Genomic DNA, 23013 nt, shown 5'->3' with positions numbered 1-23013 from the left:
AGAGCTGCTGGGCGATCTGAGACAGATGTTTCTTGGAGCCCATTAAATAATCGAATTATGATTTATGGAGATCTTGAGCCCTTAGATACATAGGTCATGCAATCTTGATTGCCAAAGGTCACTTTCAAATCTCTCAAAGTTCTTACGGTATGGTCCGAAGGAGCGAGCTTATTGAAGTATAAATAATTCAACAACCATCAAGTTTTCAATACGTTCCTCTCCTACGTCACAATTGGCCTCATTCCAACTGAGAATCTAATATATCTGATTGGCTTATCTCAATAAATGAAACTGTACTTGCTATTCGCTATCAGATAGTATCCTCGCCCCCAAATCACAGAATCCAAGCCTCGTGCGGCCGTGCACGCAAGGCTGATGATGTCCATGAACCCCACCAAGGCACAACATCTGAACATCCTCAATCTTCTATTGCTTCACTCTCAGAACTTCGCGATCGGCAAACCATGACATCAAATTACACACCTTCCTACAGCCCCTCAACCGCACCCTCCTACTCAATACCACCCCCTCCATCATCCTTCACTCCAAATACCACTACAACAACAACCTTCCCCTTCCCCCGCCACTACTCCTTCCCACCCTTCTTCACCGCCCAAAAGAACCTCACAACCCACCATGCCCAACTAACAAAATGGTCATCCCTAATCCTCTCCTACTGCCGACACCACAAGATCTTCAAGCTCTCCCTCTCCGAAGCCCTCGACAGCGAATTGTTCTATAATAAAGCGATAGGGAAACGGTTGAGTCGCGAGGATGCGAAGGAAGTGGTCGAGTTCATGCGGAAGGAGGGGAGGGCGGAGTGGATTGTTGATGGGAAGGGGGGAGGGAGGGGGACGGGAGAGGGAAGTGTGTTCTGGGTTTGGTGGAGGGATGTGGAGGAGTGGGCGGGGTTGATTGCGGAGTGGGTGAGTTATAGCTTCAGTGTGTCGTATGGGTGGGTGAGATGGAGTGCTGATATGGTTTTCAGGTTGACGAAACGGCTCAGAAGAATACAGTGTTGACGCTGTATGAGTTGACGGAAAGTGAGGCGACGATATCTCAAGGTAGTTAAATTCAGCGCTGGTGGATTGTAACTCGCTGACACGAAACTCAGATTTCCATGGTATGGATCCAGACTTATTACAAAAGGCTTTAGGTGTGCTGGTCAGGCGAGGAAAGGCACAGGTATTCGGACAGGAGGATCAACAAGGTGTCAAATTTTTCTAGGGATTTGGTTGGTGAATTCATTACCATGTACGAGATGCATCGGGAAGGAGTTTATGATTTGAGACGCATGATTCTATTGTTACTAGAATACCCGATGTCCCTTAGGACCTTCATGACCCGTTCCAAATACAGGGTATTACCATACAAAAGCCGTGACTGCGTGGGCTCCAAGAACAAGTACAATACAGCAATCATTGATAGCCTGAAGTCAACTACTTCCTCGTGACCAAGAAATTGTCACTCCACTTATGTTGTTGGGCCATGGCAACATCCAAGAGCCATTCCACTGGCACAATTCTCGGGATCATATTTCCATCTCTGGCCATCGCTTCAAACTTGGGCCAGAGCTTTCGTTCCTCTGGATGCTCGCCAGTGAGCAGGTAGACTGGCTCTGCCGGGCCATCATCTTTCTCAGCAGATATCTTCTTGATCATAGGTCGTCCGCGATACTCTGCGAATGTGCCTCCATTTGCTTCTACGATTGACTGGTATATTCCAGGGTTATCGATGTTCTGAGTGCAGTAAATAGGAACACGGAGTAGAAGTTTGCGTTTGTTCTTGTTCGCTCTGGCAATAACATCCTTCAACTTTACTCCGAATCTCTTCTCACTCTCCACATCTTTCAGCAGGAAATCCTCAGCTTTCGGGACCTTGTGAGTCTTCACACATTGATTGATGTAATTCGAGTTGACAATCGTTGGTCCTGTGGCAAGAGCGCATAGAAACTTTTGCGTTCTGACGATATGTGGAGCTGCGAGATGTGTACATTTGAGAGGGTCTGTTACTACGAGGATTCCGAGCTCTCTCATCTTTTTCTGAGAAGCTGTTAGTATTGCATACTTCAATATATGTCAAACCTGGTTACCTTGTCACTTTCTTCTTTGCTAATGTTGCCAATCCAGTCTTTGTAACCGGTGATTAGTAGACGAATAGTCGGTGGCGGGAGTCCTGTCCGTTGGCGTTTGGGATTTCGAGTCTCTTCCTCCACCTCCTCGTCTTCAGAAAATTCATCTTGCACGTTCTTCTGCACCGGACTGGAGCTGCGTTCCGCTGATTTCTGCTTCTCGTAGTTATTGGCAGCTCGCTCTCCTCCCCAGACAGAGCCCTTTCGCTTCTTCTCCTTTTCATACAAAGCAATATCTGGAGCGATTTCATTCAACCTTGACATGGCCCTATTCTTTGCGCTTCGGCTGCCTGTGGATATCGGGGTATCATTCTCCTTGCCTGCACTTGCTCTCCGCTTTGTTGCTGGGGTCTCTGGTGGGACTGCTCCTAACGACTTGGCTTTTCTGGGGGCTGGACCCTTTCTTGCAGGCTTGACAGGGCTTTCATCGGTCCCTTTTCCTGCCACAGCAGTGTCACCGTTGGACTTCCTTGCGCTTGCGTTTCGATCTTTCTCGTGCATGATCGGACGTCTAAGTGGCTTAGGATCACCTGGACTTGGTGTTGGATCTCTGGGATAGTATTTCTCTTCCAGAATGTAGGATTCGAATTGCGTACGCCCAATGATCTCCCCTAGGTTTGTCCTTGGGGGGAAGTGAGTGTATTTTGGCTCGGTGAGCTTCTGGATAGCACACTGTGCGTAGCTTTCCTCGATCCACAAATGGTTTATCATCTCAATGTTCCATTCCTTCGCTGCATCGCACTTTTCACTTCCGTTTCTGGCTGTAATAAGATGCGTGTTGTCTTGCTTCATGCTCTTAGTGAACTCAGCACCACAGGCTGTGACAAGGTTTTCCAAGTATGTTCGTGCTTCGCCGCCATAGTTCGAGAGTGTGATTCGAAGGTCTTTGAACCCGGGAATACCATCCTTGGGAAGAGGATAATGAAGTAGTCTTTTGAGTGGCGAAGTCCATTCGTTGTTGGCTATTAGATAATAGAGCCAAGAGAGGTTGCCAACATCGATCCCAGCACGGGAGGCGAAAACATACTCTCTACCTTCGCGCCAGTGACATATATACATGTCAGCATTGTGAACAGAAGTCGTGATACTTCCACCACCATTGACAATAAGGTCCTCGATGACTTTCAAAATCCGGTTGCTAAGATCGAGCTCTCCAGCAATCATCACCTTCTTGTCCTTGAAAATAGTGAGGGGTCGGACTGGCGAATTGGTTGAAAGCAACAAGGATTCAGGGAGGGCTGTAGTAGCTCCATGGATGCTCGCAGATGACTGCATGGGAAGATCTGCCTCTGGTTTCAACGTGAAAATTTCTGGATCAGGAAGCAAATATGGCTTTTCGTCGATGCGCTTGCCAAGTTTCAGGCAGTCATCAAACCTACACGTTATCAGCAATGTCGAGACCGATCTTGGGAAGCGTTTACATACCAGTGAGGCAGCACAACCATGCACTTTAGGTTTTTCTCTCTGGCTGACTGACACTTTGGGTGATCGACAGACAACGCGCAAATATGGGTAGTCGCCTTCGTAAGGTTGTTTGTTTCCATGCCACCCATGGCCAAAACCGCGCCTATAATGGCATCTTTGTCGCCGGTGGGAATATCGGCGCACGAGATCGTCACACCAGCAAATATGTTTTTGGGATCTGGCGTATACGAACGCATAGGCGCCTCTTTGCCCTTCAAGAGGGATTGCGAAACCCAAGCAGGTACAACGACCGGAATCATGTGTTGTCGAGAGTCCGCATATTGAGGAAAGTCGCTCGTCGCGGAAATGATATGCGTAACATTTTCAACTAGAAACTTGTCATCGAGATCCGCAACCTCGCCGCTGTGGCTTTCAATGATTTCCGTCAACTGGCTCGTCAATCAGCGCGACTCGAACTCGAGAATATACATGGAAGAGCCTTACCTCCAAGGCTTGAGAGCGCGGAAGTTCTCTGTTGACAACGATTCCAAACCGGCAGTTCTCAAAGAGCTTATCAGAAGCACCTTCAGGCATTGTGATTTTTGTTGCGGATTGGTTGCATGTATGTGGCGGGCGAAGGCGTGCAGTTATGTCGAGCGATGATGATGGTTTCTGCCTCGCGTCGCGAGATCAACAGGGAGTCGCGTCTGGAGCTAAATTGATTCTGAGAACGAGATCACGTGACACTGTGATAATTGACCCTGGCCAGCGTCAATTTAACCTGAATCTGACCTAGAACGTTGCGAACATGTCTGCTGTGTCTTATTGCATTGTTATTGATCACCCCCATCTTATTTCTTGAAAATATATGGGGTGGCGCCGTCGTCGCGTCCACATCTGTGTTTGAAGTCCTCCCCGAGATATCTCGTCGGCTTGGGCCTCGGCTTGCCGAGAACAATAGCCGTCGAACGAAGATAGCTGAAGTTAATCTGAACATCAAAACCCAGACAAACATTTCTTCCATCTACCAGTATTTCTCCTTACTTATTTGATTCCTTTGTATTGTGATCTGTACATTGATTGCAGTGTCATCGTCAGCTTCGTTGAAGAAGTGGTTCGTTCGAGGTTTCTCTGAAGCATCGTCCAGTCATGACCTCGTCCGTCTTCCAGATAAAAGAGCATGTCTTAGAATGTCAGCATATCCGGGAATATGCCCGCGCTACATCTGCATCACAAGAAGCCGTCTTACATCTCTCCATCAAACAGTATACGCCATTAGACAATCTTGAACCACAAGAGGGCGATGTGACCATTATTGGAGCTCATGCCAATGGATTTCCGAAGGTAAGGCTATCGAATTATGATCGAATGCTTTGACTTATGTGAATTAGGAACTGTATGAGCCCCTATGGGAAGACTTGCAGGCTCGTTCAAAGGGCAGTGGATTTAGGATACGAAGTATCTGGATCGCAGATGTCGCCCAGCAAGGTCAAAGTGGAGTGTTGAATGAGGAACTTCTAGGGAACGATCGTAAGTGCTACATCACAAAAACTTTTCAAAATCTAAAGCTTTAACAGCTGCCTGGAGTGACCATCCCCGCGATCTACTCCACATGATCAACCAATTCCGCTCAGAGATGCCCCTTCCCATAGTCGGAATAGGTCACTCATTCGGTGCCAACACCCTCTGCAACCTCTCTTTCATCCACCCACGTCTCTTCACCACTCTCGTTCTCCTCGATCCTGTGGTGCAACAAGAAGCCTCGGCGCCCGTAGGACCAAGTCCTGCCCAGGCCTCGACTTTCCGTCGAGATCTCTGGCCATCTCGAGCTGAAGCTGAAGCCGCTTTCCGCAAGCAGAAATTCTACCAAACCTGGGACCCTAGAGCACTAGACCTGTGGTGCAAGTATGGAATCAGAGAGACGCCTACAGCGTTGTATCCTGATGAGACAGGATCCGTGACGCTATTGACTACGAAACATCAAGAATGCTTCACGTTTTTGAGACCGAGCTGGGAGGCTATGAGTGAGGATGGGTCGAAGATCATAAACCGAGACCTTGTGCCAGATATGCGTGATGATAGTCCCATCAAGTTCCCATTCTATAGAGCGGAACCGCCTAATACGCTTGCCAGACTAGGCGAGTTGCGACCCAGTGCTCTGTATGTATTCGGCTCAGAAAGTGCAATGTCTGGACCTGCTGCTCGCAAATACAAGTTAGATGTTACGGGAGCCGGACCTGGGGGCAGTGGTGGTGCCAAGGAGGGGAGAGTTCAAGAGGTGCTGCTGGAAGGTATTGGGCATTTAGTTGCTATGGAGGCAAGCCACAAGTGTGCCGATTCGTCAGCTGCTTGGTTAGGAAAAGAATTGAAGCGATTTGAAGAAGAGAAGAGGAAGTATGTGGAATGGACCAAGCAGAGTCTGGCAGCGAAAACTACGCTCTCAGAGGAATGGCAGAAGAGAATTGGTGGTCCTATGAAACGGCCAAAGAGCAAAATGTAGAAGCCATAGAAGATCTCAGGCTCGAGTTTTGAAGTGGTCTAGAATTTAATTCCTCTATTTATCTTATCATCATGAGGGTGAACTCCCATGGCTTGCTGGCAAAGCATGTCTGGGTGTACAAGTTCTCAGAACTCATCATCCGCAGGTACCCAAACGAGGATTCCCTCTTTCTCGACCTTCATTCCCTCGGTAGGTGCTATCTTGAGTACCTTCTGGAAATATCTGTCTCGAATGACGCAATGGATAGGTCCAATCCACTCTCCACGCACTGTTGGCAGCAGTCGAAACCTCATTGTCCTTCTCGATAAAGGGACAAGTTGTAATGTTGATGACTTGACGCCAGAAAAGGCGAACTTCTCGCTAGGCTCCATTGTCAAGCCGAATGTCAAGAAGTGATTGGAAGGATTTTCGATTGTGACGTCGAAGTGAATCATAGATGGCAACTTGGTGGAATAGGATACGGATGCAAGGACTCGTGGCTCACTACTAGACACAAGCAGTCGAGGAACTGCCAAAACTGTCGTGTTCACTGGGAACCCCTCTCCATCGCGCCGCCACTTGATGGCTAGAGAAACATCCAGCGTTGCCGTACCTCGATCATCGAGCGAGAATTTTTGGGTAAAAGTATCGAATAGGGCCTCTTCCAGGCTCTTAGGGGAAACGCGGAGACCGGTGTCCGGAATTTTCGTCAGCTTTTCTGTGTAGCATGTTATCCCTCCATTGGAACCGATAACCTTCACATCGATATCTTCTACAATAAGATCTTCTACGGCAAAAGACGCATATCTGGCTGTCAAGCACCATTTCTGTGCTAGGCCTTGAGCCCGGACCTCTTGATCGGCTGCCGAGTCTTCACCTTCATCATGAGAGAAAAGGCTAGGCCACGGATCAGGATGGACTCTTGGCGAGAAGTCGTAATTAGCCTCAAACGGATTGATGATTTCCAGCTGTATTGACATGGACTGATATACTGGTGTGTCCATGTCAGACACAAGATTGTATGCCGCCTTCATTGCTAGCTCGTAAACCGCTGGCAAGTCCAGTGGGGGAATGACAATGTCCACAATAGTGGATGCTGTACTTCCAATCCGGCCAATCGGAGATCCAGCAAGTGAAGAATTGTCGCTGTCTTCTGCTGGACGCACGTCGGCACCATCAAGTTTTATCATTATAGCCGGTGCCTCTTCTCCGAGGAGGCTTACTTCGAGATTAACGACAGTGTCAACTTCTTCTGCATTCGTGATTTCGACCTGTAGCACGATCTGTTCGTTCATATAGTACTGGTCTTGGATTCCAACAAGTCGGAGTTGGATTTTCGGCGGTTTTGGAAGGATGATGATCGATGCTGCATTGGCGCGAACAATCCTCCTCTGGACAGATTTTTCGCCCCACCAGACATCAGGCGTGATTGTCTGCGAGAATTTGTTGATATATTCGAGATCAAAGAGGTCAGTAGACATGGAGAAGGTAGCAGATACAGCAACTGCATCCCCAGCTTCCCTCAGAATGCTGTTGAACTCGAAGATCTTCGTCTCACCGGGTCGAAATATGAGGCTGGCTTCTCCGATCAGAGTAGGCTGGCTCTCATTAGCTGATTCTGTCAATGAGACGGTGCGAAGCGATATTTGGCTCAAATCTCCCGCCCCATCGTCGCTATGTTGATGCGATATCACTACAAGCTTCATTGACCCTTCGAAAGCGATTGTGATTCCCGAGATAGTGACAGGAGCAGCTGATGGAACAGCGGATGAGCTGACCGCAAGCTGAGAGAAGCATGGTTCTCCCACTTTGCCCTCCGAGTGCTCAAAAGTGTAGGTCGCAGACAGAAAGGAATTAATTTCGTGGTCATGTAAAACGACGGCAGGTTTAGTTTTGACCGTGTCTAAGCCTTCTAAAGATTTTGACAAATCATAAGGCCAACTGGAATGATGCGTGAAACCTACTTCTGTTAGCACTGAGAATTGTGCAGAAGGCATGCACATACTTCTATTCATTAATTCCCAATCCACGGCGACGACCGATCCACCATCACCAGCGCATACAGCAGCTTTTCTTAAAGCCCAGCTAACTTCTTCGACTGCATCCCACCATCCCTCACGTCTATAGGACATCTTTTGCCATAGAGGGCGTAGGACATGCACGGCATCTTCCCACGCTTCCTTTTTCATACTCTCCTTGGCAGAGAGAAGCTGCAGCTCTTGGCAAATGCGAGACTGGTTTCTTTTCTGAAATTCGTATATTGCTTTAGCTAGAGTATCAATGATGAGTGCCGAATGGTCAATACCAGGACGCCCAGGAAGCGGGTTTTCTTCGTGTGGCTCTGGGCAGAGATACGTGTCATACGTATAGGCTTTACTAGCAATATGGGATGCTGGAGAGGACCCTGGGGGAGAGCGATCTTCCTGCGGTATAACCAGTGCTAAGGCGCGGCGTGCCATGAGATGCGTTACGGCAGTACGGAACCAGTATCCAGGATGGTGAAGGTATTCCCAAGGCTGTATTCGCTCGCCGATCGCAATGGTCTTCTCCGCTTGTAAGAAGATTGCCTGCCCTGAAAGATCAACGAACGAGACTCTCTTGATCATTTCAGCCATGACCGTGGCCCACCGAGCTTCCCATGCTTCCCATCCATATGTCGATGAACCTTTGCCTCTGCGATCCACAAAATCTCGAATTCTCTCCCGGTGCGACTGCCACCTCCGTACAGCTGCTGTGCTATTACCATTCCATAGCAAGCAGCGTATGATCCGAAAAGCAAGAATGTCCGCCAAGAGACGGGCTTCATTCCATCTTGGGCTCCAACTTGCTATTGCTTCAAGAACATCAGGCCCAAGGAGACCCTCATAGCCGCTTTCAAATGAGCGAACAGCCGAGTCCATTTCCTGTCGAAACTCGGCAAAGATGCCCAACTTAAAATCATATCTGACGTTCCAGCCTTGACTTGACAGCGTCTGAGAAGTTCCTGACGTGGGAGGGGCTGTCGGAGGGGGAACTACTCCTCTGTTCCGTTTCCGTCTAGAATGTTTGCTTAGATCCCGGTAGTATTCGATACATATGGGATATATGGTCGTGATTATGGTTTCCACAAATGCTTGAAGCTCAACAACAGAGCTTTGTGGAGGTAGGAAAAAGAATGAGGTTTTGGAATCTAAGCCAGTGGCTTTGCGAATATTGGCAAGACGTTCTTCAACATCCGGGGATTGCACGATAGATTTCTCGCTGAGCAGCGCCACTACCAAGCGACTTTTGTATCCAGATTGGCTCAATATGCTCTTGGTACTGTTTATATCCGTCTTCAACTGATTATCATGCAAGGTAGACAGGTTCGGGTCTGAGGTGAATGTGTAGAACATTACGAATGCGCTGGGTATTTGGTCTTGATGCTTCTCAATCCACGCGTAGTCTAGCAAGCCGTCGGGGAACAGTCTCGAACCTGGACTTAGCGGTGACAGCACAGAATGTAAAACAGGTTTCGATGTTGGGCTGGTATGTGTCTCAGCAGGTAATTGGGCGCTGCGTAGTGGTAAAATGTATTCCTATTGAGGTTCAGTGACTATACAACTATACACTGATTCGGCTTGACTACCCTTCCCACAGTCTTCACTCTGAACTTGTTTCTACCACTATGCTCTCGAGAATTCCATGCCAGATTAGAAGCATCTCCATCTTTGAAGATCTTCAATAAGGCCAATGCGTCGTCAGACTCAACTGTCGGTACTTCAGAAGATATCCGTGTCCCTTCCTTCAGCTGAACATCGTCCTCTCTACCCGGGCCGAGGCCAGAGACAACCAGCAGCGGGATGTTATGTGCCACATAGGCTGGTGCGTAGCCGTCCATGACGTCCAAGTGGTATATCCTCCATAAGCAAAGGTCGCGACTCTCGTGGACGAGCTTTCTCGGTGCTCGAGCTTCAATTTGCGCAACGGACTCCCTCTCACTTGTCCAATCATGCAAGAGTAACAGCCATATTCCGCGCCTTGCATTCGCAGAAAAATCAAGATCCGACTGTCCCAAGAATTGTGGTTGTGCCGGAATTCGTTGTCATAAGGCTTAGTTCTTGCTGGAGTTGTCACGTTCGAGCGACTGCAGTTGGTGGCTGGCCTTGTCCCCTGGACTCCACCAAAGTTTTAGCGCGTCATTCGGCTCCAGCCTTGCCCGTCCTCCCAAGTTCATCCATGCTTCACACTTCACACTGGCCGTCACTCTTTACTCTCACTCTACTCTCTGATCCTCCAAATATTTCCGCCACAACCCCAACTGAGATTACGACTCGACGAAAACTCATTGCTACTCCATGCCAATCTACCGGATCCTCGACTCTTAATACTGCCTCCTTCTTTTCGTTGCGCTCGTCAGAGTGCTTCTGGAACCCCTCACGGCAGTTTGCAGATGAGCGCGAATCTAGTCATAATCGACCTCTTCGAGTTGGGCAAGCAATAGAAACGACTGCCAAATACCTCTGCGAACCGGCGCAATGGCATCCCAAGCTGCGATATTCGCAGAGACCATTGCTGGCATGAAAAGAGCTGTGAAGAGAAAAGCTTACGGTAGGCTCCCTCATTCGCAGCAGGTATTCTTATCAATACTCATGAATTCAATGTGCAGATTCGGATTCGGATAGTTCAATCGAAAACCTCACAAACCGTGGGAATAAGTTGAGAAAGAAAGCAAGATTTATCCACGAAGGTCAATTGGCGCCCCCAAGCGGTCCTCAAGTGTACAAGAGGGTGCGTTATCAGCTTCCAAAAATACCCACGGTCTAGAGTCTAATGCGCAGCAGAGAATAGAGCATGCAGGGTACCAAAGAGACATTATAAGTCGTAATCCTCCTCTAGTTGACGATGATGGTTTCGAGGTCGATAGCGATGATGACGACGAAAGGGTTGGAGCCGCTTTAGCTGCTGCCGCAGAACTAGACCCCTACGCCGATGTAAAGATTGAACGTAGGATCATTCATTCACTATGTTCAAAGGATTTCAAGCTAACATACCCAAAATAGATCTCCTTGTTCCATTAACAGCAGCTTCCGACCTGCCTAACCATCCTACCTTATCGAAACCGTTCACCTCGAAGACATTGACCGAATTGACACGGAGCGCTGGCGAGATGGTCCAGAAAGAAAAGGCGTCACTCTGGAGAATCAAGCATTTATTGACAAGGCTGAGCGGCGACGACACGTGGTACCCTTGCGCAAGCGTTGAGGCCGAGAATGACTATACTCTGTTCATGGATGAGAGAGATACGAGTCATGGAAATATGCAAACAAAGGCTATTGCAAGAGTAGAGGGCGATCAGGTCTCTACTGGCACCCTCGCTTCGGAGGAGGTCGACCAAGGACTAACGATCGATGACGATACTGTTCTCCCGGATGCCATACAGACCACCGAAGGAGCCGCAATCGAAGACGTTACCACGGCTTCAGCGACGAATACAGAAACTCCAGGCAAAGATGTTGCTGGAAAGCTGAACGAATCTGGTGCTAATGCTACACCTCCTCTACAAAATGGCCAGAATGGGGTTTCTGGGGACGGGCCTGCTAGCACCGAGATGGATGTGGACGAACCGGGCAAAGAGCAAGGGGATGGAGCGCCTGAAGACCAGGCACATTCTACAGAGGAAGCTGACATGATCGATGGTGAACTTGGTGAAGATCAAGATGGACCAGCTACGCACCGAATGAGGACACGAGCTCAAGCGCAAGCAGCATCGGACAACAATACAACAAGAACTAGGTCAGCAAGCCCAGACTCTGGGAGCGACATGTTTATCCACCCCATATTCTTGGCACCAGCATCATCTCGCCCAGACCGAAATGTTGGACTACCGCCACCAGAAGCAGACGAGACTCGAAGGTTACTGCAACTGTATATCCAGAAGCAAGAAGAAGTATGCCGAGGTGCCCAGAAAGTATACGACGGCTTGCTAAAAGCAGATCGTTACCGGAAACTTGTCATGAAATGGGCCAAAGCCGAGGACCATGTGGGCTTGAATCGGGATATGTCCGACGGTGAAGACTGGTACGATAAAGAAGAATGGGGTCTGGAGGAAGATCTGAAAAAGGGACAGGACGAAGAAGAAGAGGATGCTGCAACGACGGCGAAAAAGACTCGGACTCGTCGGCAATAGCCATGTTTAGCAGACTTCTCATTTGTTTGTGGATGGCGGCTCGGGGCGTTTTTGGGTTGGGACACTCTGCGTAACGATATCCAGGGTTTTAGCGCTTGAATCAACGATGCATTTACATCATTAGATATTCGTATGTATAGGTTGGTTGTAGGTAGGTTGGTTGTAGGTACAACTTGAGAACAACTTTCTGCTCGGTTTCAGTGTTCAAATTTCAGAGAACGAGCTGCCCCTCTGCCACCCCGGATTCTCGCTTCGACGTCATCTGTAAATTTGCTCGTGATCGCCGTCCGCCCAGCTCCACTTGCAGTGTCTGGCGAACTTCACTTCCGTCAACAAAACCCACAACCTTTGCTGAGGACACAAATTGCCTTCTACGAACATTAATTTGTAGATAGTGTAGCTTCCCATCCATCATGACAAGCTTCGTAGGTCAAAATAAAGGTCTGGTCGACTTTGACCAGAAGAGTCTGGCAGGTATGATTGTCTTTACAACACATTGAAATTTAGAAGCTCACAGATGCCACAGTTGCTGCAGCAGCAATTGCCTTCAACCCAGTCTTCTGGAAGTAAGCTCTCACCCCCAATATTCTAATACCAGATACCTGCTAACATCGAACACAGCACTGTAGCTCGTCAAGGTAGCTCTTCCTTCCATGTCACACCTCTCCCAATCTTAACCAATTTCCTCAGAATACCACAATAAGATTTTGACCAAGCTCGCCGGCGGCAATTCTCGAATGGCATGCTACGGACTCGCCGTGACCATTTTCTCCCTAGGCATCTTCCGCGACTTCCTGTACGAACGAGCCCTGCGCGCCCAACCCAGCCATCCCCTCCTCCAGACCGCCCTTGCAACCTACGTCGCGTACGGCCTCCTCGCCGTCGGCAATATCCTCGTCTTGTCCTCCATGTGGGCGCTCGGCGTCACTGGCACATATCTTGGTGATTACTTTGGCATTTTGATGGATGATATCGTGACTGGGTTCCCGTTCAACGTTGTGGCTTCGCCCATGTATTATGGCTCTACGATGAGCTTTCTGGGAACGGCTATTTTGTTTGGCAAGCCTGCCGGTATCCTGTTGACTGCTGAGGTTTTGATTGTCTACTTGATTGCATTGAGGTTCGAGGACCCGTTCACATCTGCTATCTATGCAAAGAGGGAGAAGGCGCAGAGCAAGAGTGGATTGAAGAAAGCCAAGAAAGAGCTGTAGATGTGGTCGCCGGTGTGGAGGGAGTGGGAGCCACTGGTTGATATGGAGTCGACAGCATGATATCGAATGAAACCATTCGAGGTGAGTAGGGTTGAGTTGAGTTGTGCATGGTCGTGGATCGCATTCATTGGGAAGGTATATCAAAAGTGATTCAACATTAGCGGGGCGTTGCATAGATATCAACTACTTTGCATCGTGGGCGTTTGGGAGAGAAAAGTCATTTTTAGACTTCTTTTGATAATCAAGAGCTTTATAAGTCATTCTATCTGCAAGATATCTATGCTGTGAGCTTTCTAGTGTTTCCAGCGCTTGGAGGAAGTGCCTATATCTCAGGATAGACATCCCTATTACAAGTCAGCATCATACCAATCGCATTCTTATACTTAGTTGTTACTCACGTTCTTCTTAACAACGGCATGGACTCCTTGATCTTCTCCCTATACTCCAAATCGATATCCACGATCGCAATTTCAGCTTCATTCCCCTCGCCTGTCATGTCCAGCAACACCTGGCCCCAAGGATCGACTACCATTGAGTGTCCATAGCTCGTCCTCTTCTCATTATGTGCCCCAATCTGCGCTGCCGCAATGACATATGCTTGAGTCTCTATAGCTCGAGCCTTCAATAACGTCTCCCAGTGTGCCTTACCTGTTGGGACAGTAAATGCTGAAGGGTAGGTCAGGATCTGAGCGTTGTGGCGTTTGTGTGCCAAGCTGATTTCTGGGAAGCGGAGCTAGAGAGTTGTAAGCTACATATTACTCTGTGATCTATTCGGTCATTCTTATGAGTATTAAATTCGACGAGGGCTATTGCCAATACAGTAGTAAAACAAGCGAACTCACATCAAAACAAATCATCAGTCCAACCCTCCCAATAACAGTATCAAGCGGCTTCACAATCTCTTTCCCCCCATCTACACTATTGCTCTCCCTCAAAGCACCATAATCGAATAGATGCAATTTGTCGTAATACGATTCTATCTCGCCTTTCTCATTTACCCAGCAGCTCCGATTTGCCATTTTACCGCTGGATGTGGGAACATGGATGCCTACGTTGATGGCTAGATTAGATTCTTTGGCACATTTTTGAAGGCCGAGGACGAATGGACTGCTTTCCATGGGTTGGGCGAGGGAGAGTGATTCTTGAGGGCTGGAAGCGATATAGTCCTGGATTGATGTTAACCTCTGTACTCAGGTGTGTGGAACTTCTGCGAGATTTGGAGAGAAGTGCTTACTGTTGCTTCTGGTAGGAAGAGTGCCTATGAGTAAGTTAGAGATACTGTTTCATATTCGAAAGTATTGTTTACTTACCTTTGCTCCAGCCGCTACAGCTTTCTTGACGAGAACTTGACAGAGTGCCAAGTTATGGCTCACAGATGCTGTTGAGCATAATTGTCCAATAGCCTGATAGTAATCAGAATTTATTCAGTAAGATAAGATTAGAGACCTTACAGCTATTGCCATAGCTATTTACGTATTCAACAAGAGTCTCTTGTGATATAACTAGGACTTGTAATGCTATGTGATGGGAGAACAACGAATAGTCTCAAGCACGACTAACAGAAAGAGAGTGGTCTTTGCGTCCACTTCAAGTAATGCATAAAGTGTAGGGAAGAAGGAAGGCAGAGTGGAAAGATCAATGAAAGAAGCTTCAGCTAGACTAGATGTCTCAGAGTCTCTTCGCATGATCAGCTGAAGGCATTCCCAATACAAATCAGCAATGAAACATCGGAAAAAGCAAATAAATCTGATAGACGACGGACTGATTTCAATTTTACCTCAACCCTCGAAATATCAATTATAACTTTCCTCCATCAATTATCTCCCACAGGAGTTGCTTACTATTCAGTAGCACGTGGATGTGGGTCATGACGTCTGCAAGCCTCCCCAAACAAAAGCTTACTCCGAATATTCTCAGCCTCTCCCTAATACTTCTCGTCCGCGACTCACCGAGCAACATCTCTAGCTATATCTAAGGACCACGGTCCCCCAAATTGTTACAGAGAGTAGAAGCCGCGAGTTCATCTCTTTTATATCAAACGATGTCCTTGTAACATTAGTACGAAATGTCCAATGGCGGCCAAGCCGGGAAATCGTCAACTTGTAAGTGCCAGCTCTTTGATTTCACGATCCTAACACTGTTACTAATTCTATATAGCATTCCAGTAAGTCTTTATCTCAATTCAAATTCCAACCTACAAAGCATATGCTCGGCATGCGTGTAATTGGTCGAGTGGTTTACATACTTTCTGTGCTACATATCCAGACGGCAAGGGCAACCACTAACACCCAAAAAGCTTTGTAGCTGGTCTGGGGTCTGGCATCCTTTCCGCAGTCCTCCTTCAACCCGCCGATCTCCTCAAGACTCGAGTCCAGCAGTCGGGGCACAGCTCACTGCTGGCCACCATCCGCGAGATCTCCAAGTCACCCAACTCGATCCGCTCATTCTGGCGAGGAACCCTCCCCTCAGCCCTACGAACAGGCTTCGGATCCGCCATCTACTTCACGAGTCTGAATGCCCTCCGTCAGAATGTTGCGCGCTCAAATCTCCTCCGAAGCATAGGAGCCATCGACAAGAAAGCCCTCCCTAGCCACTCCTCCGCGCTCCCGAAACTCTCCAATCTAGCGAATCTTACGACCGGCGCGATTGCAAGAGCTGGGGCTGGATTCATATTGATGCCGATGACTGTTATCAAGGTCAGGTATGAGTCGAGTTACTATGCGTACAATTCAATCGCTGGGGCTGGGAGGGATATCTTGAAGACGGAAGGCTTGAAAGGTTTCTTCGCAGGCTTTGGAGCAACAGCGATACGAGACGCGCCGTATGCAGGACTGTATGTGGTGTTCTACGAGCAATCGAAAAAGCGGCTCAGTCTACTCGTACACAAGGTCCCAATAGCAGGAGAGTTGTCCAAAGGCATGAAAGGGTCGACTTCAGCATCGATCAATTTCGGGTCTGGGATACTGGCCGCAGGACTAGCTACAGCGCTCACGAACCCTTTCGATGCGATCAAGACCAGGATCCAGCTTCAGCCGAGGAAATACCATAATATTGTCCATGCAGGACGGAAGATGGTGAGGGAAGATGGCTTCAAGTCTCTGTTTGATGGCTTGGGGATACGGATGGGTAGGAAAGCTGTCAGTTCCGCATTGGCGTGGACGCTCTATGAGGAGCTTATTAGAAGAGCTGAGCATGTTTGGACACATACGGAAGTCTCAGCTCGCGCGCTGTAAAATCACCACTTTGTATAACAACACAGAAGATACTGCTCAAACGAAGTCCCGCATGGCCTCCAGTGGGGACCTGATACCACAAACCTCAGGTGTACAACGCATCAGAAATGTACAACGCATCAGGGCATCAGATATCACGGTCTCATCTTCTTTCCTCGGCAGGATTTGTTTGAACGAATTTCCATTTCATATTGAGTGGGTATTTCAAAGACCAGGAAGAAAAAACAAACAAGAAGCAATTTCTCGCGAAGCCAAAAATTCAAAACACAACTCCAAATCCAATCCAACTCCACCGATGTTCCAAGAATTCATTAATCAGGCACGTATATTATTTCTTTCTTTCTTGCTTTCTTTCTTTCCAGCAAAAGTCTACCGTTTTCCGCCAGCCAAGAAAGTCAACAGTGGAGATGGCGAAGGCTTTCTCTCGTGCTTCTTCTTGCGTACGAACTCGAACTCAGTCTCGTGATGGTGGTGTTTCTTGCCCTCGATAGACAGCAGCACAGGCTGTCTGCGCTCTCTGATCTCCCTAGTATGAGACCACAAGAAATCCTGCTCGTATTCAGGCACCCAGCGCTTGATCAGGACATAATCAGGATCCTGGTTTGCAATGTTAGGATTTGGTCTCGTGAGCAGGCCACGGGAGACATTTCTTACCTGGTCAAATTCGTAGTCGATTCTGTACCGGTTGAGCGTCTCGATGGAGAGATGGCGGCGCGACATTCGTGTGTATGTTGGTCTGTTTGGGTCGACACCCTTGTCTTTCTTGAGAACCACCGCAATCTGCCTCTCATCCATTCCAGACTTGCGCAAATCTTCCTGGAGCCGTCTCTGGTACTCCTCTTCCCTCTCCGCCTTCTCCTTCTTGGCCTTAGCAGCCTTTTCGGCCTCTTCAATCTTATATTTCTCAATTGCAGCATCCGCCTCCTTCTTAAGCCTTTTCTTCTCCTCCTCAGCTTTCTTCTCGTCTTTAAGACGCTGTAATTCCATCTCTTTCTTCACGCGCTTCTCTTCAGCCTCCTTCTCCTTCTGCGCCTTATACTCTTGGAGTTCCTTTCGGGTCTTCTCCAGCTCGATATCCTCCTTCGTGGCAGCGACCTGCTTCCTCAGGCGGTCTTCCTCCTTCTGGCGCTCCTTGTCAATCTTATACAGTTCTAGCTCCCGACGAGTCTTCTCCATCTCATACTCATCGCGCGTGTGCACCGCTCTGTACGCCTCGAGTTCCCGGCGCACTTTATCTTTCTCTTGCTGGTCCCTAGCGAGGCGGTAGGCTTCGAGCTCGCGCCGAGACCTGTCCATCTCATACTCGTCTCGGGTGTGCACTGCTCGGTAAGACTCGAGCTCTCTGCGCGCTCGCTCCAATTCATATTGATCTCTCGGGTCTTGAACGAAAGAGTTTGGTCTGGATCGAGAGCGAGAGCGGGAGCGCTGTGGTGGAGCGAGGCCCAGGTAATCATCGTCCTCATAATCATTGTAGATGCGATTGTTGATCACGATGGGAGCTTGGGGTGCCGCGGCTGGAGGAGAGGTTCGGCGATGGCCGGTTGATCGTGATCTATGGACGCCGCCTGCCCCTATGCTGACGGCTGGTACCAGATATGAGCTCCCGTGGCTTTCGTAGAATGGGCGGGGTGCTGGGCGGTAGCGATGTTCGGGGTAAACAACGGGTTGGGGAGATGCTCTCCCGCGACGGACTCGGATGTCGAGCTCGTCCTCCTCGTCGTAATGGCCGTGGTAACTCATTTTGGTAAGGCTGGATTTTTCAAAATTGAAAGCCTTGTTTATGATTTTTTTCAATTTTTTTTTTCCGTTGGCGCAAGGCTGCGGTTCCTATCTCCGTAGAAATTCGTACTGCTTTCGGGCGTGGAGCAAGGCTGTCCTGAGCTGTCAAAAGACGGTAGACCCCGCACCGTGGGTGTTGGGGTGGGCTTGGACGGACGATCTCGATAGGCGAACTGGTGGTGTCTCGAACTTTATATTATCCTGCGCAACGAACGTCCCTCGATATGAAAAGTATTGTTTCGTTGGGATTGCGATATCTACGCACGCTCGCACTCGGATGGGAAGATGTGTAAGTCGACACAGAGTAGAGATGAGTGAGAAGGAAAGGAAGAAGGGAAGGAGAAAGTCGGTGTCAGCAGGAGTGGGCATGGGCTGATTTAAGGTGAGACTACTGGGCATGGGAGAGCATGGAGGTATGGAGGGGTACGGTACGGTACGGTACGGTATGGGCATCGGTACACATTTATTATTGCTAACACAAGACTGTAACCATCCCTCCCTACCTGGCCCTACCTGGCCCTACCTGGCCCTACCTGGCCTAACCGGACGCAGGAGCTGATCTGGCCTGGGTCTGGTCTGGCTGAGGTGCAAGCAAGTGGTCTGGCGCCTCCGATCCATGCTGGTGGACACCTCTTATTAAGTATTATTATTGATCCGTCTTTCGGGCTTTAGGTGCAGTTGGTGGTGCATTGCGAGTGAGCACTTGACCAGCCACCAGCAGCCAGAAGCATGCTCACAGGGTATTGTAGGGCAGGGGACCACCAAGACAATGTCAAGACCTAGCTACAGTGGACAGGCGGGCGGGACCTTCCTCTGACAAGCCAGACCCGGCCTCATGCCGCTGTATGGAGATAAGTCTTCAGGCGCAATTCCAGCCAGCAGAATGTGGAAAGTAAAAAACGCATGGATAGGATGAGATAGAACGCCACGACCAAAACCCGAAACTTCTATTCTGTTGCCGCTGCCGCGCGCGGGCTCTGGATGTGGATGTGGATGTGGATTTTTTGTTTGTGTTTGTGTTTGGGATTTGGGATTTGGGATTTGGGTTTGTATGTGGCACAGCTGCATGTCTATTCCAGGTCCTTCTTCATGATCCGCGCCCGCAATAGGACAGCCCTAAGAAGATACATCCACCTCTCTGCAGTTCCTTGCCTCAAGCGCTCGCCAGCCTCCAACTTGGCTCGCAGTAGTGCCGTTTTCGCCTTCTCCCTTAAGTTACAGCAATTTACAGAGGGAGGTCGAGACGGGTTAAGATAGACCATAGCGGGGGGTGCAACAGAGCGACTACTGCAGCTCCTAGACGGCTAGAGCCAGTGGTCCTTCGACTCTCGTAAAGCGAACCTCACATATCGTCTCGCTCCGAGAAACGCACAATTCATCCAGCTGTTGAATGCCCCGGTAGGTATTCTAGATTTTAAGGTACTAATGCAGTCAGAGAAATGTAGTAACCAACTCGTGCGTCTGCATGCCTACATTTAAAGCATTCGGCTGCCCCGCTCCCCAAGGACAGTCAAGATGTGCGTCCCTGTGTGATTGAATTGAATGCGCGGGGCACCCGAACAAGCTTACCTTCGTTACCTACTGCTCACGGAATAGTGATGAGAATCAACAGCAACGAAAGATATTTGAAAAACGGAAATCTAATCTACGGCGCCTATCAATTCCCGCGATACGCTTGCTCACCTCTTACACGGGGATCGGGCCGCATGAAGGGTTTCTTCTCAAACTTGCTGGTCCCAAGACCGGCCGGCGGATGAACTTTGAGAACTGGGCAATAGGTAATAACGAGGTAGCTAGCACAGTCAGGATTATCGTTCCTACCTTATCTACCCCTCCATCCTTTTCTGGGGCATGTGGGTCGGTCTTGAGAAACGGCCCCCAAACTTCTGGAGCTGCCCAATGCAGATTTGATTTAACATTTTGGAGGGTTTCTAGGCGGAGGATTTGAAAGGGGGTCTTGGAGAGCTTTTCGAGCTCGTTTTCGGCATCCTTTTTGGTCGGGGTATGGTGGACATCGTTATTTTGCCTCTGGGTGACTTGGTGATGACCGGAGCTGAAGCTGAGGTGAAAATGACCAGACATGCTACAGTATGCAGGAGGGGTTGGTTAGGCGAGCCCAGCAAAGAAACGCGCGCCTGTAACGGGGTCGGGGCCTGCCTGTCTGGCTGCTGGTGGGTATTACAGTAATTGCCCCCTTCACCGAGTAGGTAAACGGTCTCGGGCTGTGGATGATGAATAAGATGAATTGCTTTGCCTCGTTTGCTTGTATTCCGTTGGGTATCGCGACGACGAAAATTCTCCTGCTTTTTGCCTCCGAGAGGATCTTCTGGGGCTTTCTATTAGCATTACGATATTTACCGTGATATCCTAACGAAACCGGCAGCCAGTAACAATCTCGCTGTCGCAAAGCTGAACAATCCTTACACCACCTTTTTCAGCCCCCAAACCTTACAGAGGGAATCTAAATTACGGAACGAAACGAGACACTACTTGATTGAAGGGTACTGTAGAAAATTTCTATTTTTGGTATCATTTGCTTGGTGATATTTTCTTCGTGCTGCTTTTGAGTTTGAGAATAAAGGACATTATTCCTTCAACTCCTCCAACCGCCGTTGGTATGGGCTATGCTTCGGGCGACCCAAACCATCGGTGCACTCCTATCCCCACATTGCGGATATGCCATTGCCCACGATCGAGGTCTGGCGCTGGCGCTGGCCCTGACCGACCCAGGCCCAAGAAACAAAATCGACAGAAATAGGTAATTCTCCTTGTTGGGCATGGACGAAGCAAGTGAGGCGATAGCATGCACGGCGGCTCCTCCTTTCCCCTGCCACTTCGCCTTTCGCTCCCTTCTTCCCCCCTCATGCACGCCCTCCGCTCTTGAAAATCTGGTCCATGTGCTCCCGGCTATTCTTGAACGTCGTCTCGAGATACTGGAGGCGTTTGCCTAGATTCTCGACTTCTGAAGAGAGTGTGCGTGTCTCGGTCGTCAGGCGGGAGTTTACCTCGCTCGTAGGGCTGAAGACAAACCTAGGTGTAGCCAATCAGCTTTCCATTCTAAGATGCGTATGCGTACTCGTTGCTTTTTTTTTCTGGCTTGAAATCTGGGATGGTCTCGTGATCGTGACTCTTGAGTTGGGATCTGGCGGTGTGCCTGCCTAAGTGTGGAGGGAAGGACTGATGAGAGATAAAGAGGGGAGGTAGAGGCTATGATAGATGTTAGAAGTTGTGTGAGCTTACATCTTCCCTACTCCTTCGTACATGCTGGTATCAGATGGTAGCTCTGATACCTCTTTGGCTGTCAATTCAAGCTTGCGAATTTCGCGTTGCTTGATAGCGATTTGCGATCTGACTATGCCGATTTGTTGTTGGGACTGAATGGCTTGATTCTCAATCTCTTGGACCAGCTAGAACAAAATCCTGTTAGCCCGAGCTCGACAAGAAGGAGAAGTTGCACATTTCCATATCGAGACATGCTTGAGGCAGGAAGGGTGAGGTTGTCATGTAGACTGGTGCCAGATATACCTTTTGAAGAGCTTCATTTGAGATAGACATGTTGGACGACTTGGTGCTCTGAGACCAGAGCAGGAGGTGGCTCAAATCGATATGCTGTTGCCTCAATCTCCCGGGCTCGCTTGATGAGATCTCGCGATGGCGTCTTGAGTTCGGTACGTGGTCATGTGAAGGCTGGCACGTGTTGGTTGGTACCTTTCGTACAGAATTTGGTCAGCTTCCGAAAGGTCCTTACGTTATCAGTGTGATGCTCCGCTGGATCGTGAAAGCTCGTGGTGGTTTTGGTTTCTGCAATTGCTGAAAGCAGACTGGCCAATCAATGTCAGCAGACTCCCCACAGTTAACATGATTGGTCATCGTACAGCGGGGATTTGCTCCGGACTTTGAGCTTGAGATCCCACCAGAACGGTGAAGCTTTTTGCTTGTGATAGTAGCAGTATCAGACTTGGTTTATTAGCATAGTTGATTAAGCTTGATACAAGAGATATGAAATTCACACTGGAGATTCCGGCGATCAGTCTGGCCATTTGCTCACTTCCGACTGTGAATTTGCACAATTTCTTCACCGTCGTTCCGTCAGCAGAAGGATGTTCGGCTTCGCCAAGCCGGGCACATCCTTGTTAGGGACTTGAGGCACATCTTGATAACACACTCTAGCGCCCGAGGATTCCGTGTACCTACCGAGGATGGCTTCCCTGTGGAATAATGGAGAAAGCGATTTCGAAGCAGCCATCCGCCGCTCGAGCTGCTTTCTTCGAAAGTCAATCACGCATTTGAATGACTGAGGATATCTTGAAAAGCACCATGATTTGAAGCGCATTTGACGAAGGTGCGGGATCCTGGACAATGAATGTATTCAGGACCAGCTGCCACTCACAAAGTCACCAGCATTGGAGGGGTCGTCTGGAGGGGCTTCGTCTTGAGTCGAGCGACTCGAGCTTGAAGGTCCACGGATGCATGACGTTGCAGGTCTAGTGCAGGGGTTCTTTCACGGTCTTTCCATGTCGGGTCAGCCAGTCAGTTGGTGGTGTGGTCCAGGCTCCATCGCATTCGAGGGAAGCAAGACCAGGGTAGGCAAGGTCGCATTCCAATTCCGGTCAAGTAAAGATCAGTTA

The 23013-nt window shown here is 49.0% G+C and overlaps 10 protein-coding genes across 10 annotated transcripts; 5 read left to right on the top strand and 5 right to left on the bottom strand.

Annotated features, from left to right (window-relative positions):
* The first annotated feature begins 267 nt into the window (after window positions 1–267).
* ONS95_012064 (uncharacterized protein) lies at window positions 268–1513 on the top strand. Its single transcript, XM_058505672.1, has 3 exons — window positions 268–926; window positions 989–1064; window positions 1115–1513. The coding sequence occupies exons 1-3, from the start codon at window positions 465–467 to the stop codon at window positions 1225–1227; spliced, it is 651 nt and encodes a 216-aa protein (XP_058358195.1). The 5' UTR covers window positions 268–464; the 3' UTR covers window positions 1228–1513.
* On the bottom strand, window positions 367–4264 carry ONS95_012063 (uncharacterized protein). Its single transcript, XM_058505671.1, has 4 exons — window positions 4040–4264; window positions 3557–3984; window positions 2093–3506; window positions 367–2042 (listed from the first exon to the last, which is right to left on the bottom strand). The coding sequence occupies exons 1-4, from the start codon at window positions 4127–4129 to the stop codon at window positions 1440–1442; spliced, it is 2535 nt and encodes an 844-aa protein (XP_058358194.1). The 5' UTR covers window positions 4130–4264; the 3' UTR covers window positions 367–1439.
* An 87-nt stretch (window positions 4265–4351) lies between these two features.
* ONS95_012062 (uncharacterized protein) lies at window positions 4352–6051 on the top strand. The gene is made up of 3 exons (XM_058505670.1): window positions 4352–4879; window positions 4927–5065; window positions 5113–6051. Exons 1-3 carry the CDS (start codon window positions 4685–4687, stop codon window positions 6033–6035), a joined length of 1257 nt encoding a protein of 418 aa, XP_058358193.1. The 5' UTR covers window positions 4352–4684; the 3' UTR covers window positions 6036–6051.
* Window positions 6052–6160: 109 nt separating this feature from the next.
* ONS95_012061 (uncharacterized protein) lies at window positions 6161–10116 on the bottom strand (the record flags this gene model as incomplete). The annotated part of the gene is made up of 3 exons (XM_058505669.1): window positions 9622–10116; window positions 8020–9571; window positions 6161–7974 (listed from the first exon to the last, which is right to left on the bottom strand). Exons 1-3 carry the CDS (start codon window positions 9871–9873, stop codon window positions 6161–6163), a joined length of 3618 nt encoding a protein of 1205 aa, XP_058358192.1. The 5' UTR covers window positions 9874–10116.
* Window positions 10117–10214: 98 nt separating this feature from the next.
* On the top strand, window positions 10215–12394 carry ONS95_012060 (uncharacterized protein). The gene is made up of 4 exons (XM_058505668.1): window positions 10215–10583; window positions 10642–10763; window positions 10817–10979; window positions 11036–12394. The coding sequence occupies exons 1-4, from the start codon at window positions 10511–10513 to the stop codon at window positions 12160–12162; spliced, it is 1485 nt and encodes a 494-aa protein (XP_058358191.1). The 5' UTR covers window positions 10215–10510; the 3' UTR covers window positions 12163–12394.
* Window positions 12395–12486: 92 nt separating this feature from the next.
* OPI3 (Phosphatidyl-N-methylethanolamine N-methyltransferase) lies at window positions 12487–13373 on the top strand (the record flags this gene model as incomplete). Its single annotated transcript, XM_058505667.1, has 4 exons — window positions 12487–12636; window positions 12689–12728; window positions 12784–12800; window positions 12853–13373. The coding sequence occupies exons 1-4, from the start codon at window positions 12576–12578 to the stop codon at window positions 13371–13373; spliced, it is 639 nt and encodes a 212-aa protein (XP_058358190.1). The 5' UTR covers window positions 12487–12575.
* Window positions 13374–13695: 322 nt separating this feature from the next.
* Window positions 13696–14836, bottom strand: NIT2_1 (Carbon-nitrogen hydrolase; the record flags this gene model as incomplete). The annotated part of the gene is made up of 6 exons (XM_058505666.1): window positions 13696–13717; window positions 13772–14106; window positions 14216–14539; window positions 14608–14631; window positions 14684–14776; window positions 14825–14836. The coding sequence occupies 6 exons, from the start codon at window positions 14834–14836 to the stop codon at window positions 13696–13698; spliced, it is 810 nt and encodes a 269-aa protein (XP_058358189.1).
* A 602-nt stretch (window positions 14837–15438) lies between these two features.
* ONS95_012057 (uncharacterized protein) lies at window positions 15439–16606 on the top strand (the record flags this gene model as incomplete). The annotated part of the gene is made up of 3 exons (XM_058505665.1): window positions 15439–15475; window positions 15531–15537; window positions 15670–16606. 3 exons carry the CDS (start codon window positions 15439–15441, stop codon window positions 16604–16606), a joined length of 981 nt encoding a protein of 326 aa, XP_058358188.1.
* A 369-nt stretch (window positions 16607–16975) lies between these two features.
* ONS95_012056 (uncharacterized protein) lies at window positions 16976–18346 on the bottom strand (the record flags this gene model as incomplete). Its single annotated transcript, XM_058505664.1, has 2 exons — window positions 16976–17203; window positions 17261–18346. The coding sequence occupies 2 exons, from the start codon at window positions 18344–18346 to the stop codon at window positions 16976–16978; spliced, it is 1314 nt and encodes a 437-aa protein (XP_058358187.1).
* A 2900-nt stretch (window positions 18347–21246) lies between these two features.
* ONS95_012055 (uncharacterized protein) lies at window positions 21247–21940 on the bottom strand (the record flags this gene model as incomplete). Its single annotated transcript, XM_058505663.1, has 3 exons — window positions 21247–21415; window positions 21626–21792; window positions 21911–21940. 3 exons carry the CDS (start codon window positions 21938–21940, stop codon window positions 21247–21249), a joined length of 366 nt encoding a protein of 121 aa, XP_058358186.1.
* Window positions 21941–23013: the final 1073 nt, after the last annotated feature.

Source organism: Cadophora gregata (assembly GCF_030347475.1).
Source record: "Cadophora gregata isolate MNR1 chromosome Unknown scaffold_6, whole genome shotgun sequence".
In the NCBI taxonomy this organism is placed as follows: domain Eukaryota; kingdom Fungi; phylum Ascomycota; class Leotiomycetes; order Helotiales; family Ploettnerulaceae; genus Cadophora; species Cadophora gregata.
Note: the sequence above shows the minus strand (reverse complement) of the source record. Positions and strands in the feature narration are given on the sequence as shown.

Bases quoted from the DNA above. Each gene is read 5' to 3' on its own strand.
- ONS95_012063 (XM_058505671.1), bottom strand. From the start codon at position 4,129: ATGCCTGAAGGTGCTTCTGATAAGCTCTTTGAGAACTGCCGGTTTGGA. The intron at 3,985-4,039 runs GTAAGGCTCTTC...TTGACGAGCCAG, and splicing joins CGCGCTCTCAAGCCTTGGAG to TTGACGGAAATCATTGAAAG. The intron at 3,507-3,556 runs GTATGTAAACGC...GATAACGTGTAG, and splicing joins ATGGTTGTGCTGCCTCACTG to GTTTGATGACTGCCTGAAAC.
- ONS95_012062 (XM_058505670.1), top strand. From the start codon at position 4,685: ATGACCTCGTCCGTCTTCCAGATAAAAGAGCATGTCTTAGAATGTCAG. The intron at 4,880-4,926 runs GTAAGGCTATCG...TATGTGAATTAG, and splicing joins ATGCCAATGGATTTCCGAAG to GAACTGTATGAGCCCCTATG. The intron at 5,066-5,112 runs GTAAGTGCTACA...AAGCTTTAACAG, and splicing joins GGAACTTCTAGGGAACGATC to CTGCCTGGAGTGACCATCCC.
- ONS95_012060 (XM_058505668.1), top strand. From the start codon at position 10,511: ATGGCATCCCAAGCTGCGATATTCGCAGAGACCATTGCTGGCATGAAA. The intron at 10,584-10,641 runs GTAGGCTCCCTC...TTCAATGTGCAG, and splicing joins TGTGAAGAGAAAAGCTTACG to ATTCGGATTCGGATAGTTCA. The intron at 10,980-11,035 runs GTAGGATCATTC...TACCCAAAATAG, and splicing joins CGCCGATGTAAAGATTGAAC to ATCTCCTTGTTCCATTAACA.
- ONS95_012064 (XM_058505672.1), top strand. From the start codon at position 465: ATGACATCAAATTACACACCTTCCTACAGCCCCTCAACCGCACCCTCC. The intron at 927-988 runs GTGAGTTATAGC...TATGGTTTTCAG, and splicing joins CGGGGTTGATTGCGGAGTGG to GTTGACGAAACGGCTCAGAA. The intron at 1,065-1,114 runs GTAGTTAAATTC...CACGAAACTCAG, and splicing joins TGAGGCGACGATATCTCAAG to ATTTCCATGGTATGGATCCA.